Consider the following 15537-nt stretch of genomic DNA (forward strand, 5'->3'; position numbering starts at 1 on the left):
AAAAATGTGGGGATTATAACGCGAATTACGAATGCGTGTGTCCCTAAATTGATATACAGTGACAATTCGCCACTTTGTGTACCTTCTCCGAAACTCGAGGTCGAAAACCAATTGAAAATGCCTCTCGACACAACGACGGAAAGTGATTCGTCACGAGAACCTCTTGAGAACAATAATACAATTACCGATTCTTATCGTAAATCACAAAGTGTCTCGACAGAGGGAGAAACTGACGAAAGAACAACTCGATCAAAGGAATTTCGTGTTCCCGAATTGAATGTTGAAGTCGAAAAACACTTGGATCTTTCTCTTGGCGCAAATGTCGAAAGCGATTCACTAGAATTAGCCGTAGAAAACGATCTCGATGATAACCAATCCAGAATAACCTTGACAGGTGCGAAGAAAACTGATAGACAAAATCGAAGTATGGTGCTGTGTCAGTTGCCAAAACTGAAGCGTGTTGATCCAATGAGTGTGCCAGAGTGTGTTCCTAAACCAAAACGTAGCACAAATGAACTGTCAGAATTGACCTCCGTCTCTATGGAAAGCGATTTACTCGAAGTTCCAGTTGAAGTCGGAAATAATAGTTTGGTGTCCAACTTGGAGACATTTCAAGAAATCGCTCCAAAGAATTCCGAATCACGTTGTTCGGAAATTGGTAAGTCATTTTATGCTTTAATCGTCTGAGTGCCTAGAGTGGGGTTTCATATTCCTACTACTCCCAATGGTGGAAATATGCTAATCAAATAATTCTGCCATCTCGGTGTATAGTCTAATGGCGTTTTCCATTTAACTGCTCTGAGATCGCTCTCGATTTGCTCTAGACGACATGAAATGCGCTTCATTTCTTGAGCTGCGTTAACAATTGTCTTTTTCCGTCGTAATCGTCGCTACAAATTTAGCGAGCTATCTATTATGTACTGATTAGCACCGATGGGATCTTGAGTCCAGCGCTCGGTAAATGGAAAACAGAAATCCGAGCGCGAGCAGATCTAGCGCCCTTGAGCGCTAAGTTGAATACGCTATTGGCGATGCTGCTATCTTGGTGAAAAACTGACAAAACCTATTTAATACTCCTGGTAAAAGCAGGCAGATCCCTATTCCAGGGTTCGTGCAGAACCCGTATCAAAAAAATTGGGAAATATCTCGAGGATTTGAGGTGTGTCGTCAAAAGTTTCCGTCTTTGATTTTTATCCGAAAATATCGTTCGACGAGCTCTACTTTCCATCTCTCCTCCACTTTAATTCAGAACTAGCTTTTACCCGCGGCGTCGCTCGCGTGTAATAAGAACTTGCATGAAAATGATATAAAGAATGGTTAGATTTTACCGATGACTAACCTTTTTGTAGCACCCTAGGAGCGAAGGACTCGGCGTTGCCCGTCAGCTCGTCGGGACATTTTTTATTACTTTTCAAGCTTACATTATTCAATAAAGAATTTGTTTTAAAATTTCTGGCCGCCATTTATAAAGATGACAACAAATCGAACCCAAAAGAAAATTCAGCCCGTCTATAGGCTAAAGGAAACCAGTGTACAAAATATTTCTGAAATCGGTTTTGATTAGCTACCACGATGACGTTAAACGCGTATGTAATAGAAAGGTCACTCCCATCCCAGAATAACATGATACAAAAGGCTAATGATACACATATATATTCATGTTATTAAATAAATTCATGCTGGTACCATAAGAAAATAATATATAGCTCTCTATAAGTATGAAACGTAGTACATTTTCATACTACAGCATTTGCTTCCAAATTTGGCGCGCTTCCTATTTATGACCCGTGGGAGAAGTTTTGCCACTAGGAGTAAAGGGGGGGAAACCGCCACCGCCACCTAAAGTGTCCGCGAAAAGCACGATGGGCCGGGAAATTTTGGCCATGCCCGTAGAGACACGAGACACTCCTTACCTCCTATGTGTACGGGCTAGCCTTGGTCGTCGAAATCTCGCGCCATATTAATTTATTATGATATTTTTGACATGCACTTAATTATATATATATATATTATAATTATCATAATAGTAACTTCAAGACCTTTAACGATTTAATTACATTATAAAATTGTTTCATAATAGGTGGCTTTAGAAACTTTCTTTCAATGGAAGAAAATGCTGTTTACATGCTTTAAATGGAGAGTTTCATACTTATATGGAGCTTTATATTATTTTCTTATGCTGGTACTTATTTCGACCAAAAATTCGGATTTTATTTGTTGAGATATTGTTTCTGGTTACGAAGATTTTTGTAACAATAAGTTTTATATATCGAAGGGATATCCACATCAGTTATTTTTAATTATGTGTCAATTGTACTTTATTTCACATATGTGGAAAATATAACACTAATAAGATCTCGGGGGTACCATTTGCCAGGCAGAGAAACAAAGTGAAAACTAGACATTAGAAAAGAGAGAGAGGGGGTGCAAGAACGAAATAAATTGGTAACTTGTGTTCAACCAGCATCAATACAACCTTTCTATTTTCGCGCCAAGGTTTCTCTTGCATTTCAGTTGATGTTCGTTCATCTCCTTTTGGTTGATGAGGTCGCTTGCTCATCGGCTAACGCCTTGATCAGCACTGTTTCTTTTCTTTAACACTTGAGTTTTCGTAGAGGCCTTAGCATTACATTTTTTACCTCTCCGAGTGACGATGACGTCACGGAGAGGTATTGCACTGGACGTGTGGGTGTGTGTGTCTGTGTGTGTGTCTGTCACATCCCACGTGACCGCGTTCGCTGTTTGCGTATCGGAGCAAACGTGTTCCCAATTTCCGGACTGCATTGACAGTTCACGGAAATTTGGAAAATTGTGTTTGTTTCCGCGTGCAAACAAATGGTTCTTCCTTTCTATATTACCAGTAGGTAATCTGCGAAATAAAACTGTTCAGATAGACCATAATGATCTCGACAGTGGACGATAAACTAAATAATAATGATCTGGGCAATACTCGACACGTTCACTACATATTTTGAATTGGTTAAATTCTAAATATATTTCAATATAGCTAAAAAGTACTGAGATACTAAATTATACAAAAACGAGTTTTGCTTCGCTTGCCTTGTTCTAAAACTGCGTAGTTCAAACATTGATATTATTGAAATTTTACTTAAAATGGGTAAATATTAGTGCTGTGCGAGTACTCGATAAGAGATTCTCTGAGGCTCGAAAAAGTTTCGAGTATCAAACCAAGGCTCGATAAATACTGTTAGCGCTCATTGGGTAAATTAGATCACAATGCCAGTGAAATTGAGTAGGGTAGTACTAGCTCCTAGTTGGTTCAATAGTGGAAGAAAAAGTAATAAAATACAGTAAAAGGCGCGTTGACTATTATTATTATTGTTATGATTATTTATTTTCTTAAGTTCAGCTTAGTAATTTTTGTTCGGGACTTTGCTCGAAGTGTAACAATGGCTAGAATTGACTTCGGTGAGGAATGAGATTCCGAAGGAGATATTGATGAGGAATTAAGTTTGTTAAATTTAAAGACTAATACCCTCTGGGAATTGTTTAAAGTATAGTTGTCGGTGATCAAAATTACTCTGAATGTCTATTATGACTCTGAGAGCGATAAATTAACATGAAGTGTGGAAATACTAGAAAACCAATTCCCAATTACTCGATAAATACTCGAAACAAACATGAGATTGGTTTTAAAATATTGTATTGTTCCTATGATTTTCAAAGCAATCAACTTAAAAAATAGTGTAAGGTAGATGCTCATGATCTTGGCATTGTTGTACGCATTAAGATCGTCATTTAAAAATTTTTCTATGTTTTGCGAAACCAATCCAGAAGATTAAATGGAACCTGAAACTGCTTTCGGTTCTAATCGCGTGTAGACAGAAAGCAATTTTCTCGAAAATAAAGAACCATACCATATAATATATAATTACAAATTTCACTATCTTAGAACTGATTGTAAGTTCTATTTCTATATAGAACAAAGCAATCAACGCATCAATATGTTACAGGGTAGACCTTAATAACAACGTATAACATTGATGCGTTTTATAATTAAAGATTAAATTAACTATGAAATATTTTTAATTTAAAATAGTGTTTACTTGTTTTCCTAAGCAATCAACATAACGAAAAGGGTAAGGTAAACCTTAATGATGTGGGAAATCGTTGTTTCCAATTAATATGCGAACACAAGCAAACAAAATTTAAATTGAGTATATACATATTGTCATGTTTCTCACGAAGTAATCAACAAAATAAAAATTGCTAAACCCTAATGATGTTGACAACGGATGATGCGCTATAATATTAAAAATGCAAAACCATATTTCTACGTTTTCCCAAAGAAAGGAACGTTTTTAAACATTTTAGATTATCGTTAATTTTGAGGAGTTTTTCTATTGATTAAAAAGACTTATATTTAAATTCTAATTTAATTTCTATATAATATTAACAAATATTAAACTTCGTCGTTTTAAATTATGTTTTCAGAAAGTAATCATGAAAATGAAAACGTTCAATTTCACCTTAGTGATAAGAAAATGCAGGATGCGTTATAAGACAAACAAAACAAACTTAAATATGAGTGGCTTTTGTAAACATGGGTATATTCCTTAATGATCGAAAATTGGGGGATCGAAAAATGTCTTATTTGATCGAAATTAGTTTGATTGAAAATAATTCTGACGGGAGCGCATTTCGTCCCTATTGATCGAAAGTAATTCTGATCGAATAAAAATTATATATATCCCCCTAAAATAATAATATGATAGAAATAGTATACATTTAATCTAAAATGCAAGAGCCTTCATCGACCCGCTTGCGTAATGGATACGGTATTGGATTGCGGATCGGGAGGTTGCTGGTTCGAATCCACGAAGGTATGTTAAAAATATCAAATATACTTGTTGTTTCTAATCAAGTCATACACTTTCAGATTTGCTATATAGTGACGAAGAACGTTTATTAAATACAATGTGTTGTTTCTAATCAAGTCATACACTTTCAGGTTTGCTATATAGTGACGAAGAAAGTTTATCCGAGGGAAGTTTATATCAAATGTATTTCCTCTTGATTTTGCCTATTACCAAATAAAAGGGTACCTTTTCCAAAATATTTTCATAAGGCAGGTTAGGTTAGGTTAGGTTAGGTTAGGGTTCTGCACTTCTACTCCTTACATGTATTCTTTAGGATAGGTTCGTTTTGTGCTTCCACGCCTTCCGTATGTTCTTTAGTGTTGTAAATTAGAGATAATACCGGTTGTTTTTTATCTATATCCAGATTCTATTTTCTATACTTGTGTTTTTTATGCATCGCGGTCATTCTTGTAATCTTTATTTTTTATCGCGATGCCTTAACTATATAACCGGATAACATTCCGATAATTTTGTCAGTTCTCAGTCGTCAGTTCACAGTTGATCAGTTCCCAGTTATCTGTTCTCAGATATCAGTTGTCAGTAGCGTTCCCGGAAATTAACTTAAATGTTTTAATTTACTTAAATTAATAAAGAGTTAATAACCAGTTAAACCCAGAGTCGTTCTTGCGTCAAACAACAACAGGTTATGGGCCCAGCACGCTTCCACTGCGCAAAGGTTTAGAAGTCATAAGAAGTTCAACGCCGGGAAGATTATCCTTTAAGGTGCGGAGTCAGACATAGAATGGCCGGAAATCACCTGGGACGAATCGAGACGTTAACTAAGGATAATTATGATACCTGGAAAATGCAAGTGGAAGCCCTGCTTCAAAAGAACGATCTCTGGGAGTACGTAGATGGAACTTTAACGAGGCCAACTCTGGTACGGGGAACGGAAGGCAACGCCCAGGCGGTCGCTACCTGGGACACTAATGATCGGAAAGCAAGAGCGGACCTAATCTTGTCGATCAGTCCGTCGGAGTTGAAGCAAGTAAAGAATTGCACGACCTCACGGGAAGTATGGCAGAAGCTCGAATCCATCTACCAGTCCAGTGGACCTGCCCGGAAAGCCACGCTGCTGAAGAAACTGACCCTCAAGAAAATGAAGGAGGGAGAAGATGTCCGGGATCACGTCCGAGAATTCTTCGACGCAGTAGACAAGTTGGCTGACATGGGAGTAGCTGTAAACAACGACCTACTGGCCATTATGTTGTTATACAGTCTACCGGAATCGTACGAGAACTTCCGGTGCGCAATAGAGTCCAGGGATACGTTACCTGATCCAGAAGCTTTAAAAATAAAGATCCTGGAGGAATCAGACGCCAAGAACTCTAGGGAAGACGAACCCGTGCAGAATGCGATGATGGGCAGTATCCACTTTTCCCGGAAAACTGCAGAAAGGGGTAGAGGAAGAGGTTCACGTGGGCGAGGAAGCACGACCTTCAAGTACAAGTGTCATGGATGCAGGAAACCCGGCCACAAGGTAGCCGATTGCCCCGATAGAGACAATGGTTCAGAAAGAAAAACCAGAAAGAAGGAAAACGCCCATCATGTACTGGCAGAAAATTTGGCCGAGAAAGAATTCGCATTGCACCTGAAGGCTTATCACGATTCCTGGTGCCTGGACAGCGGAGCCACCTCGCATATGACTTCCAGCAGAGACTGCTTCAATGATTACGAAGAGACCACGAAATCTTTAAACCTGGCCACTGCAGAGTCAACGAAGATACGAGGTGTTGGCGAAGTAAAAGTACACGCAACGAATGGCAGCGACAATCGAATTCTTCGCCTAGAACGAGCCCTTCATGTCCCGGATTTAAGAACAAATCTCCTATCCATTGCCAAGATGACAGACAAAGGACATGAGGTCACATTCAAGAAGTCGCAAGCCTGGATTAAAACGGCAACCGGGGAAGTGATTGCAGTTGCTGACAGAGTTGGAGACCTTTATTACCTGAGAAAGGCTGAAGAAACGGTCCATTCAGTGCAAGCGGAAATAAAGCCTAGAAGCAACCTGGAGAACTGGCATTTCCTACTCGGTCACTTGAGCGAGAGAAGTTTAAAGGAAATGGCCCGGAAGAATTTGGCTACGGGACTCAACATTGAAAAAGATGGGAGTCTGGGAATCTGCAAAATCTGTATCAAAGGAAAGCAATCGAAGGAGCCGTTCCCGAAACCTGAAGATAGCCGCACCTCGCATGTCCTGGAAATAGTACACTCTGACGTATGCGGCCCGATGAGAGTAACGTCGATGAGTGGAGCCAAGTACATCGTCGTTTTCACTGATGATTATTCCCGGTGGAGTGAAGTCAGCTTTTTAAAACACAAGAGCGAAGAGTTGAAAGCCTTCAAAGAATTCAAGCAACGAGCTGAAGTGGAAACCGGGAGAAAAATCAAGACCTTGCAGTCCGACAACGGAACCGAATACTGCAACAATGAATTCGACAGATTCCTGAAAGACTCTGGGATAAAAAGAAGGCTCACCGTACCATACACCCCGGAACAGAATGGCATTGCCGATAGAAAGAACAGAACACTCCTAGATATGGCCCGATGTATGATGATACAAGCGCAACTTCCACCATCATTCTGGGCAGAAGCGATGGCCACGGCTAACTACATTCGAAACCGTTGTCCTTCCCGGAGCATAAATGGAGAAGTACCATTTACCAGATGGACCGGAAAGAAGCCATCCCTGCAACATTTGAAGATTTTCGGCGACAAAGCTTTGCTGTTGGACGAAAATAAAAGGAAGGGGAAGTTTGCAGCCAGGAGCAAAGAATGCGTTTTTATCGGCTATTCTGAAGTCTCGAAGGCCTATCGACTATGGGTTCCGTCCGAGAAGCAAATTTACCGAAGTCGAAATGTCAAGTTCCTGGGAGAATTTAATAAACAAGGCGGATATGATGATTTCGTCACTCCAGAAGTCAACCTGAAATACGGAAGCAAAGCTAAAGGCGAAATCGAAGTCCCGGCCACTACACACGCTGCAAAACCGCCAGGCGGAGAAGAACTCAAAGAAGTCAAAAAGGAGTTCAAAGATGAAATCCCGGAAGAATCTAATTCCCAGGAAAACGACGACGTCTTTGAAGAACCGTCAGAAACCCTCGTTCTGAAGAAAGGTCCCGGAAGACCGAAGAAAATAAGAACTGGAGTACCCGGACGACCGAAAAAATCGTTCAACATGATTCCGAGCGTCTCCGAAGAGTCCACTGAAGAGGCTACTGACGAGCAAGAAACCCTGTCTGATGAGTCAGCAAACCTAGCCATCTTGTCAGAACCTTTGTCCATGAAGCAAGCCCTGGCTTCTCCGTACGCAAACGACTGGAGGAAAGCAGTAACGGAAGAGTTCGTTTCGCTTATCAAGTGCGAAACCTGGGACATCGTTGACTGTCCGGAAAACCAGAAGGTCCTTGGAAATCGTCTCGTCTTCCGAACGAAATACTTACCCAGCGGAGAAGTAGAGAAAAGGAAAGCCAGGCTCGTAGCGAAAGGTTTTGCCCAGAGACCAGGGATCGACTACCAAGAGACGTTCGCACCCGTCATTAGATCCAGCTCAATAAGACTGCTTATGGCCCTTGCTGTAGAAATCGGTTTGGAAGTCCACCAAATGGATGTCGTCACGGCCTATCTTAATGGCGAACTCGAGGAGGAAATATATATGGTCGTCCCGGAAGGATTAACAGAATCTCTCGAAGAAATTGTCAAGTCAACCCGGTTCGACAAGTCGATCATTGCCAGAGCAAAGAAATGGACCAGGGACCTGGAAGAAGAGGGACATAAAGTCTGTCGTATCAAGAAATCCCTCTACGGCTTAAAACAATCGGGCCGCCAATGGTACAAGAAGTTACATCAAAGACTTTCGGAAATTGGAATGACACCATTGAAGAGCGACCCCTGCTTATACGTTTTAAGAGTCGCGGAACATATTATGATCATTGGAGTCTATGTCGACGATCTGATCCTTGCAAGCAACAACCCGGATTGGATGACTGAAGTAAAGATTGAACTTGGGAGAAAATTCGATATGAAGGACCTCGGGCCAATCCATCACTGTCTCGGAATGGAATTTCACCAAGATCTAAAACAAAATACCATCCGGATCTCCCAAGCGAAATATGCAGAAACGGTCCTGGAACGTTTCAACATGCAAGATTCCAAAACAATAGCGACTCCAATGGATGCCAACAACAAGTTGCAAAATCCAGAACACCCATTAGCAGAAGACATCAGTCGTATTCCGTATCAATCTCTGGTCGGTTCTCTCATGTACCTGGTAGTATCATCACGACCGGATATGGCGTATTCAGTCAGCGCATTGACCCAGTTCAACACAAGTTATGACGAAACTCATTGGATTGCCGGGAAAAGAGTTCTGAGATACCTGAAGGGAACTCTTCATCATGGGTTGCTTTATCGGAAGACCGGATTGCCAATCCAGGGTTTCGTTGATGCAGACTATGGAGGCATAGAAAATAAATTTAAAAGGAATAGAAGCTTATTAAAAATTGGTCCCGGCCTTGAATTTGCCGCAAAGTGGTTATATTCTACTTCCGGAAATCAGCGCCATCTGTGGTAGGGCGTGCCATATTTCCCGTCCACCAAAGACTACAGATTATTCATTCCGTGTCGGTGATCCTGGGAATTATGTTTTGGGGACTTGGATATGAACCAAATATCATTTAAAAGGTTTATCTTTAAGTTTTAACATGTATGAGGACGAAAATAACGAAAACGACGGTATTCCTGTCTCGCATTTAATTGAAGGAAATGCTAACCACATAGATTTAGTATTTGAAGTGGATCTTAAAGGTAAAAAATTTGATTTTCATTAAGCCTTGGTTCTGAAATGAAGTGAAGATATTAAGATAACTTGTTTTGTTTCCTTTTTATAACTTTAGCAATAATAAACGAAACAGCAATTATTTCAATTAAAGAACTGTCTAGCGATGATTTCATATTAGAAAAGGAAAATATCATGTTATTTATTTTGGATATCCACAAAGAAAACCATAACACTAAGGTTATTTTTAAAAAGATCTCCGATCATCTATTGGAACTATCAGAAAAGGCAAATTTGAGACACTCTTTCACCATATCTGACTATGAATCTTCCATAAATAAACTATGTTTTGAGGAAAGAAAAAAGGATCACATAGTTAAAATTCTATTGTCATTGAAATCTTTTGAAATTCTTCCAAAAGCAGTTCAGCGAACACTAGTGCAAACTGTTTTGCAAATTTTCTTCGGCCACTTGAAGGTTAAGCTCAAAGTAGGGATTCAAAATTTAATTGAAAAGGTAGAGAAGAAAAGAAAGAAGGATAGAGAAACTATGCTTAATACTGATGATCCAGTGGATTATGGTCCTTCAAAACTAAGGAAAAACCATGACGTTTTACGATATGTTGCTGGATTTGTGGTTCGAACATTAATTAAGAATAAATGTCCACAAACTATGATAAACAATTTGACCCAAGAAGGAGACATGCTAACAACCGATGAGACAGAAGCCTGGGTACAGAAATTATCTCGTGGAGGTTTGATTAATGTCTCAGATAAATTTTTTGAGCTTTTCCTAAAAATTAAAGCCTTGTCCGACAAGCATTATAGCTTCAATTATAAACAAACAAGAAACCAAACCCTTAAAAATAATGTCATGAGTGAAGCTCTAATAGAAGGTGGTGAAATAACTAAAGAATGGACTCAACTGCATGGTTTGGTTGACACTAAGTGGTTAACGAAAATGTTGGATACTTTCCTTAACACCCGAGGAAAGTGTTTAGTCAGAGACATAAAGGAGACATTTCAACATGATATGAAGGAAAGTATTAGAGCCAAAAAAGCGCTGAGGGTTGCTCTAGCGGAAAAGGTTGAGCAGAATACCTCTAAGCTCTCAAAGAAGGAAGGAAATGCAAAGAGTTTTACGAAGACTACCGAAATTGTAAAATCCAATAGCTCTTTCAATAAATTTCTCTCTTCGTGGTTTCCCCCCCCCCCCGACACGAGAGAAGAGGGGAAACTTTGATAGAAAATTTCTGGCATAGCGCACCCGACCACGCGCTTCACGAGGCAAGCTGCTCGCGCCACCGTCGGTTGAAAAAATCGGTCGCGCCATGCCAAAAATCCAGTTTTTAACGGGTTCTTCTTTGGGAAACCGATGAAAACTTATAGCGAATTCCACTGACTGCTCTCGGAGCGCTTCCATGGAGCAATAAATATAGGAGACCCTGATTTAGCAAAAACAGTCTTTAACGAAGCCGAGAACTACTTCTCCCATTTATATGGCTCCATGGGAGCGCTCCGCGAGCAGTCAGTGGAAATCGCTATTATATTTTTATTTGAAAATGTGTAGCTATTGCATTCGGGAATGCGACAGGTATTTCCCCTTACACGGTTGCACTGCTTGAGTCTGTGCTTGAAGTTTACATATTTCAAGTTTTTCTTCAATTTCTCACTCCAGAATGAGTAGCAGACGACGCGTTCTTCAAAAGCACAAAGATTAATATGTTGTCTATTCTGCCGCGAAGCTGCATCTCCTGTCATCGCGTTAGATTATTACTCCTACTTGAAACTTTGATAAAAAATTTATTGAAGCAGCTATAGCGAAAAAGTAAAAAATGAAGCGCGCGGTTTAAAAATATTGAGCAATAAAAAGGGTAAAAGTGCAATACCTTCGGATGGATTAATCGAATCTATTTCAAAAACTCAGCAAACCAAACCTACAACAGTAAAGAAAGTTGCCAAGAAGGAAAAACTAGCGCCAAATTCAAATTTAGAAAAGCCAGTTGCATCTGAAAAGATTTTAACCCGAAGCGCAAAAAGGGAAGCTGAAGCGAAAGCGTCAACTGAATTAGCAGATAAACTTGCGAAAGAGGAGAAAGCATCTAGACCTAAACCAGCGAAATTAAGACAAAAGAAGGAAGTTGAAACATTTGAAGTAGAAAAAACTGCACCTAAGAAAAACATTCGCAAAACTAGAAATGTAGGCTTAAATCTTGGTACTCTAGACATAAATTCAAATAGAAACGCGCCAAAGATGTTTTTAAAACAAAATTCTCCAGAGGGGAAAGAGAATTTAAAAAATTTAGCTTGTTTTTAACCAAAGATTCGTGATATGGTCATAATAACATTTCGTGATTTATTTAATTTGTGATATTTTTAAGCTTTAATACAAGATTGCATTTTAAAAAATACTCCACCTAAGAAAAACATTCGCAAAACTAGAAATTTAGACTGAACTCTTGGTACTCTAGACATAAATTCAAATAGAATCGCGCCAAAGATGTTTTTAAAACAAAATTCTCTTGGGGGAAAGATAATTAAAAAATTTGAGCTTATTTTTAAGCAAAGATTTGTGATACGGTCATAATAAACATTTCGTGATTGGTGATTAGGTTTTGTGATACATTTAATTTGTGATATTTTTAAGCTTTAATACAAGATTGCAATTAAAAAAATAAAGTTGAAGTCATTTCAAAGATGCCTTTTTAATGAATTCTATGTAGTATTACCACCAATAGCGTCTAGAACTAATCCTTTTAATGAGCGGAAACTGTCTTTGTTTGCCCCAAAGTGCCATACAGTTGGATTTGAGTTTCTGCCACCCGCAGCACGATGTCTTCCAAATAATTGTTCGAGCACATCCTGATTCAGATGTTGGGTCAAAACAAACTTGGCACCCTTATTTAATAAAAACTTAACGATGTTGACAGTTGATAATGCTAAAAGAATATAGTATTTTTCTCGTTTTTGTTAAAATTTTTTTAAAACAATCCAACCATCTAAATCGTGTTACCTGTTATCTTTAAACCTTCAATAGTCTCTTTGCTCAGAAGCATGCTATCCCTTTGGGATTTTGAAAATTTCCCAGGGCGGTTCATTACTTGCTTCTCCCAATCATCCAAATAGTTTATGAAATCAAACTCCAGCCACTTTAAAAATAAGTGAGAAATAAATAAAGGGTTATATTTACAGAAAGAATCATTGCAGGAAAAAATAACGTACCGCAAGTCTCGAGTCATCTTTGCTGGAGAATGGTTTTTTGTCATTGTTTCGCTGGTAGATACCCTCGGTATAGTTTTTGACGTTGCATAAGTCAAAAAATTTATTAAATATTCTTATGAACTTTACAGTTTCCTTGTAGCTACAGTTTTTGTTAGAAAGAAGAGTCTCAATCCCGGAAGCGACGGTTTCGCTTAAAACTTGCGTTGCCAAATTAACTTTCATTTTCGAGTAGCTATGCAAATATACGTGCGCGTATGTTAGCTTAGAGACGTGTTTAAATTCTCCTGGTAACCGCAATTGTAAGAAATACAATCTAAGAATAACTTTCCAACTAATTTCCTCGTTGTTTATCCATAGCGCTCGAGCGTTGGAATTAGTCCCACTATTTGAAAATCCATTCCTTACTGTCTTAATTAGATGAGGTGCATCTGATATAAAATAAACCGGTCTTTCTTCATCCATGGCAAACAAATTGACCGTTTTATATGGAATTTTTTGACCTTCAGTTTGAGACATGTGAAAAAATTTGCGGTTACTAACAGCACCATCACCCACCACAGCCAAGATTCGAAAACCACTCGCTTCCAATCTCCTTATAGCTTCCCAAATAATGCTATTAAGTTCTGAACTTGAGGCACCTTTAGTTGGGAAATGTGCAAATGCACGAACAATACTACTAGTTATCCCTCGTATCATGAGCTGAAGGACATTCGATGCCAGTGGCGGGGTGGTTACGCCTTTAACCTCTCGTTCCATGTCGTACAACTGGTTATGATTCTTATCAATAAAGCCAGTCAAAAGTCCAGTGTTTTTATGACATACAAGGTCTTCTTTGATCTTCATTTCATCTAATGATAATACGAAGTATTTTTGATGTTCCGGAAGATTGACTATATCACAGTCTTGGGCTAGCTCTAAAAACATATCTGTTGAAAAGCCGGGCTTGTACAGATGAGTATGGTTATGCTTGTAGAGGGTCCTTGTAGTTGGCACACTTATCATATCTGATTTTCTGACTGTCTCGTAGGCTTTGGTCGATTTATTTTTGAGATATATACACCACTTAATAAATTGAGGGTCCCATCTCATGGCAAACTTTGATCTTTTCATCGCTTTGATTTGTTGCCTCAAAAACACTGATGCCAAAGATCCTGGTGGTTGCCCTTTCAGTTTTTCTTGCAACAAAACCGTCAGACTACTCATGTCCTTCTTGGTTTTTTCTGATAAAATAGTCTGTTTCTTAGATTTCTTCACAACTTTGGTGTATCTTAACGTGCCGGCATCTGATTTAACTGAGTTTCTCAGGCGTAGCTTTCTCAAACTGGATCTATAGTCAGTGCAAGCGGGACATCGCTTTTGGTACGAGAAGATATAGCGCTCGCAGTTCATACTGTGAACAGAGTTTAATATCTCGGAATAAACTCCAGTTATTTTACGAGACGATACCGGTTTGGTTTTAAATAAATGAACAAGGTCCAAATCAGAATTTCCTGGACAACAAGTAAACTGGTTTACCTTCTTAACATACTCATAAATGCCATTAATGCTTCTTATATTTTCACCAGGGATTGATAAAATCGTTAACTCGTTCATGACCTTTACGCAAACAGTTACTTCTTCTCCGGAGCTTTTCTTAAATATGCACTGCATTATTACATAATTATTCTTCGATTTACTGAAGATCGCTGTGTTTTCAAGTATTTCCAAAGACCACCCCGGCAATGGTTTTAAGTTATTAAAGTTTAAATCAAAACTCTCAGAACCTGCTTCTTTTAAATTGGATGCCGCAGTTTCCATTAAATCAGATGCCGCAGTTTCCATTAAATCGGATGACGCTGATTCCATTAAATCGGCTGCCGCTGATTCCATTAAATCAGCTGCCGCTGTTTCCATTAAATTGGATGCCTCAGTTTCATTAGCTGAGTTTTCTGTCATGTCGAATGAAGAATTTTCAGTTACACCAATAAGAGAGGGCTCATCTGCCTCCTTTTCAACTAATGCGGCCGGGTATAAATGCAAATATGAGACAGGATCTGGGTTATTTGTTGTGGGACCGTTGAAATCAACGAAATGACGAGAACAAATGTACGTTGATCTCTTAACATCCGATGTTTTGAAGTCAGTTCTTCCACATGCTTTCACCCATGTTTGGCATTTATTAAGTTGAGTTATTGGGGAAGGAAATTTAATGAAGAAAACACTAGGGCAATTAGTAACCTTGTTTGTTTTTATGTTGGTTTTCATGGGGCAGTGGCCATAGACACAATGTTTTACTCTTCCCATAATTAATATATCTGATAAACTCTAAATGGTTAAAAATATATTTAATATAGTTTAGAACATGTTTAAAATAAGAAAATATATAATGAAAATGATTATACTTACACGAAACTAGGTTTTTTTGACCACGTTCGAAAAACTAAACAATAACTCAACCATTTTTCATTTCTCTCTCGAGCAGACGACGCCTATTTTAAAGAGCCAATAAGAGACGGCCGGAAGTAGAATTACCTCGTTTTTTAACTTGGCCCCCGTCTCTCCCCACGTTCATTTTTCATTGTACAGGCAAGGCTAGAGCTTCTATTCCTTTTAAATTTATTTTCTATGATGGAGGCTGTCCGAAAGATAGGAAGTCATATACTGGATATGTCTTCAA

General features: G+C 38.8%; 2 protein-coding genes across 5 annotated transcripts; one reads left to right on the plus strand and one right to left on the minus strand.

The window, feature by feature from the left end:
* The first annotated feature begins 9469 nt into the window (after nucleotides 1-9469).
* LOC149679469 (uncharacterized) lies at nucleotides 9470-12640 on the plus strand. Of its 2 annotated transcripts, XM_089835294.1 has the most exons (3): nucleotides 9470-9689; nucleotides 9779-10818; nucleotides 11338-12640. In XM_089835294.1, exons 1-3 carry the CDS (start codon nucleotides 9587-9589, stop codon nucleotides 11344-11346), a joined length of 1152 nt encoding a protein of 383 aa, XP_089691420.1. In that variant the 5' UTR covers nucleotides 9470-9586; the 3' UTR covers nucleotides 11347-12640. The 2 variants fall into 2 exon arrangements, with proteins under 2 accessions (XP_089691420.1, XP_089691419.1); XM_089835293.1 differs by having other exon boundaries at nucleotides 9779-12640.
* On the minus strand, nucleotides 11993-15403 carry LOC149679470 (uncharacterized). 3 transcript variants are annotated; one of them, XM_089835250.1, is made up of 5 exons: nucleotides 15267-15403; nucleotides 13382-15185; nucleotides 12882-13309; nucleotides 12673-12808; nucleotides 11993-12598 (listed from the first exon to the last, which is right to left on the minus strand). In XM_089835250.1, the coding sequence occupies exons 2-5, from the start codon at nucleotides 15162-15164 to the stop codon at nucleotides 12375-12377; spliced, it is 2571 nt and encodes an 856-aa protein (XP_089691376.1). In that variant the 5' UTR covers nucleotides 15165-15185; nucleotides 15267-15403; the 3' UTR covers nucleotides 11993-12374. The 3 variants fall into 3 exon arrangements, with proteins under 3 accessions (XP_089691376.1, XP_089691375.1, XP_089691374.1); XM_089835249.1 differs by having other exon boundaries at nucleotides 11993-12557; nucleotides 12882-15185; XM_089835248.1 differs by having other exon boundaries at nucleotides 12882-15185.
* Between the last annotated feature and the right edge of the window lie 134 nt (nucleotides 15404-15537).

The sequence above is a fragment of the Phalangium opilio genome, unplaced genomic scaffold (assembly GCF_054372755.1).
Source record: "Phalangium opilio isolate 3A_F unplaced genomic scaffold, DU_Popi_V2 ptg000041l_1, whole genome shotgun sequence".
Lineage (NCBI taxonomy): Eukaryota > Metazoa > Arthropoda > Arachnida > Opiliones > Phalangiidae > Phalangium > Phalangium opilio.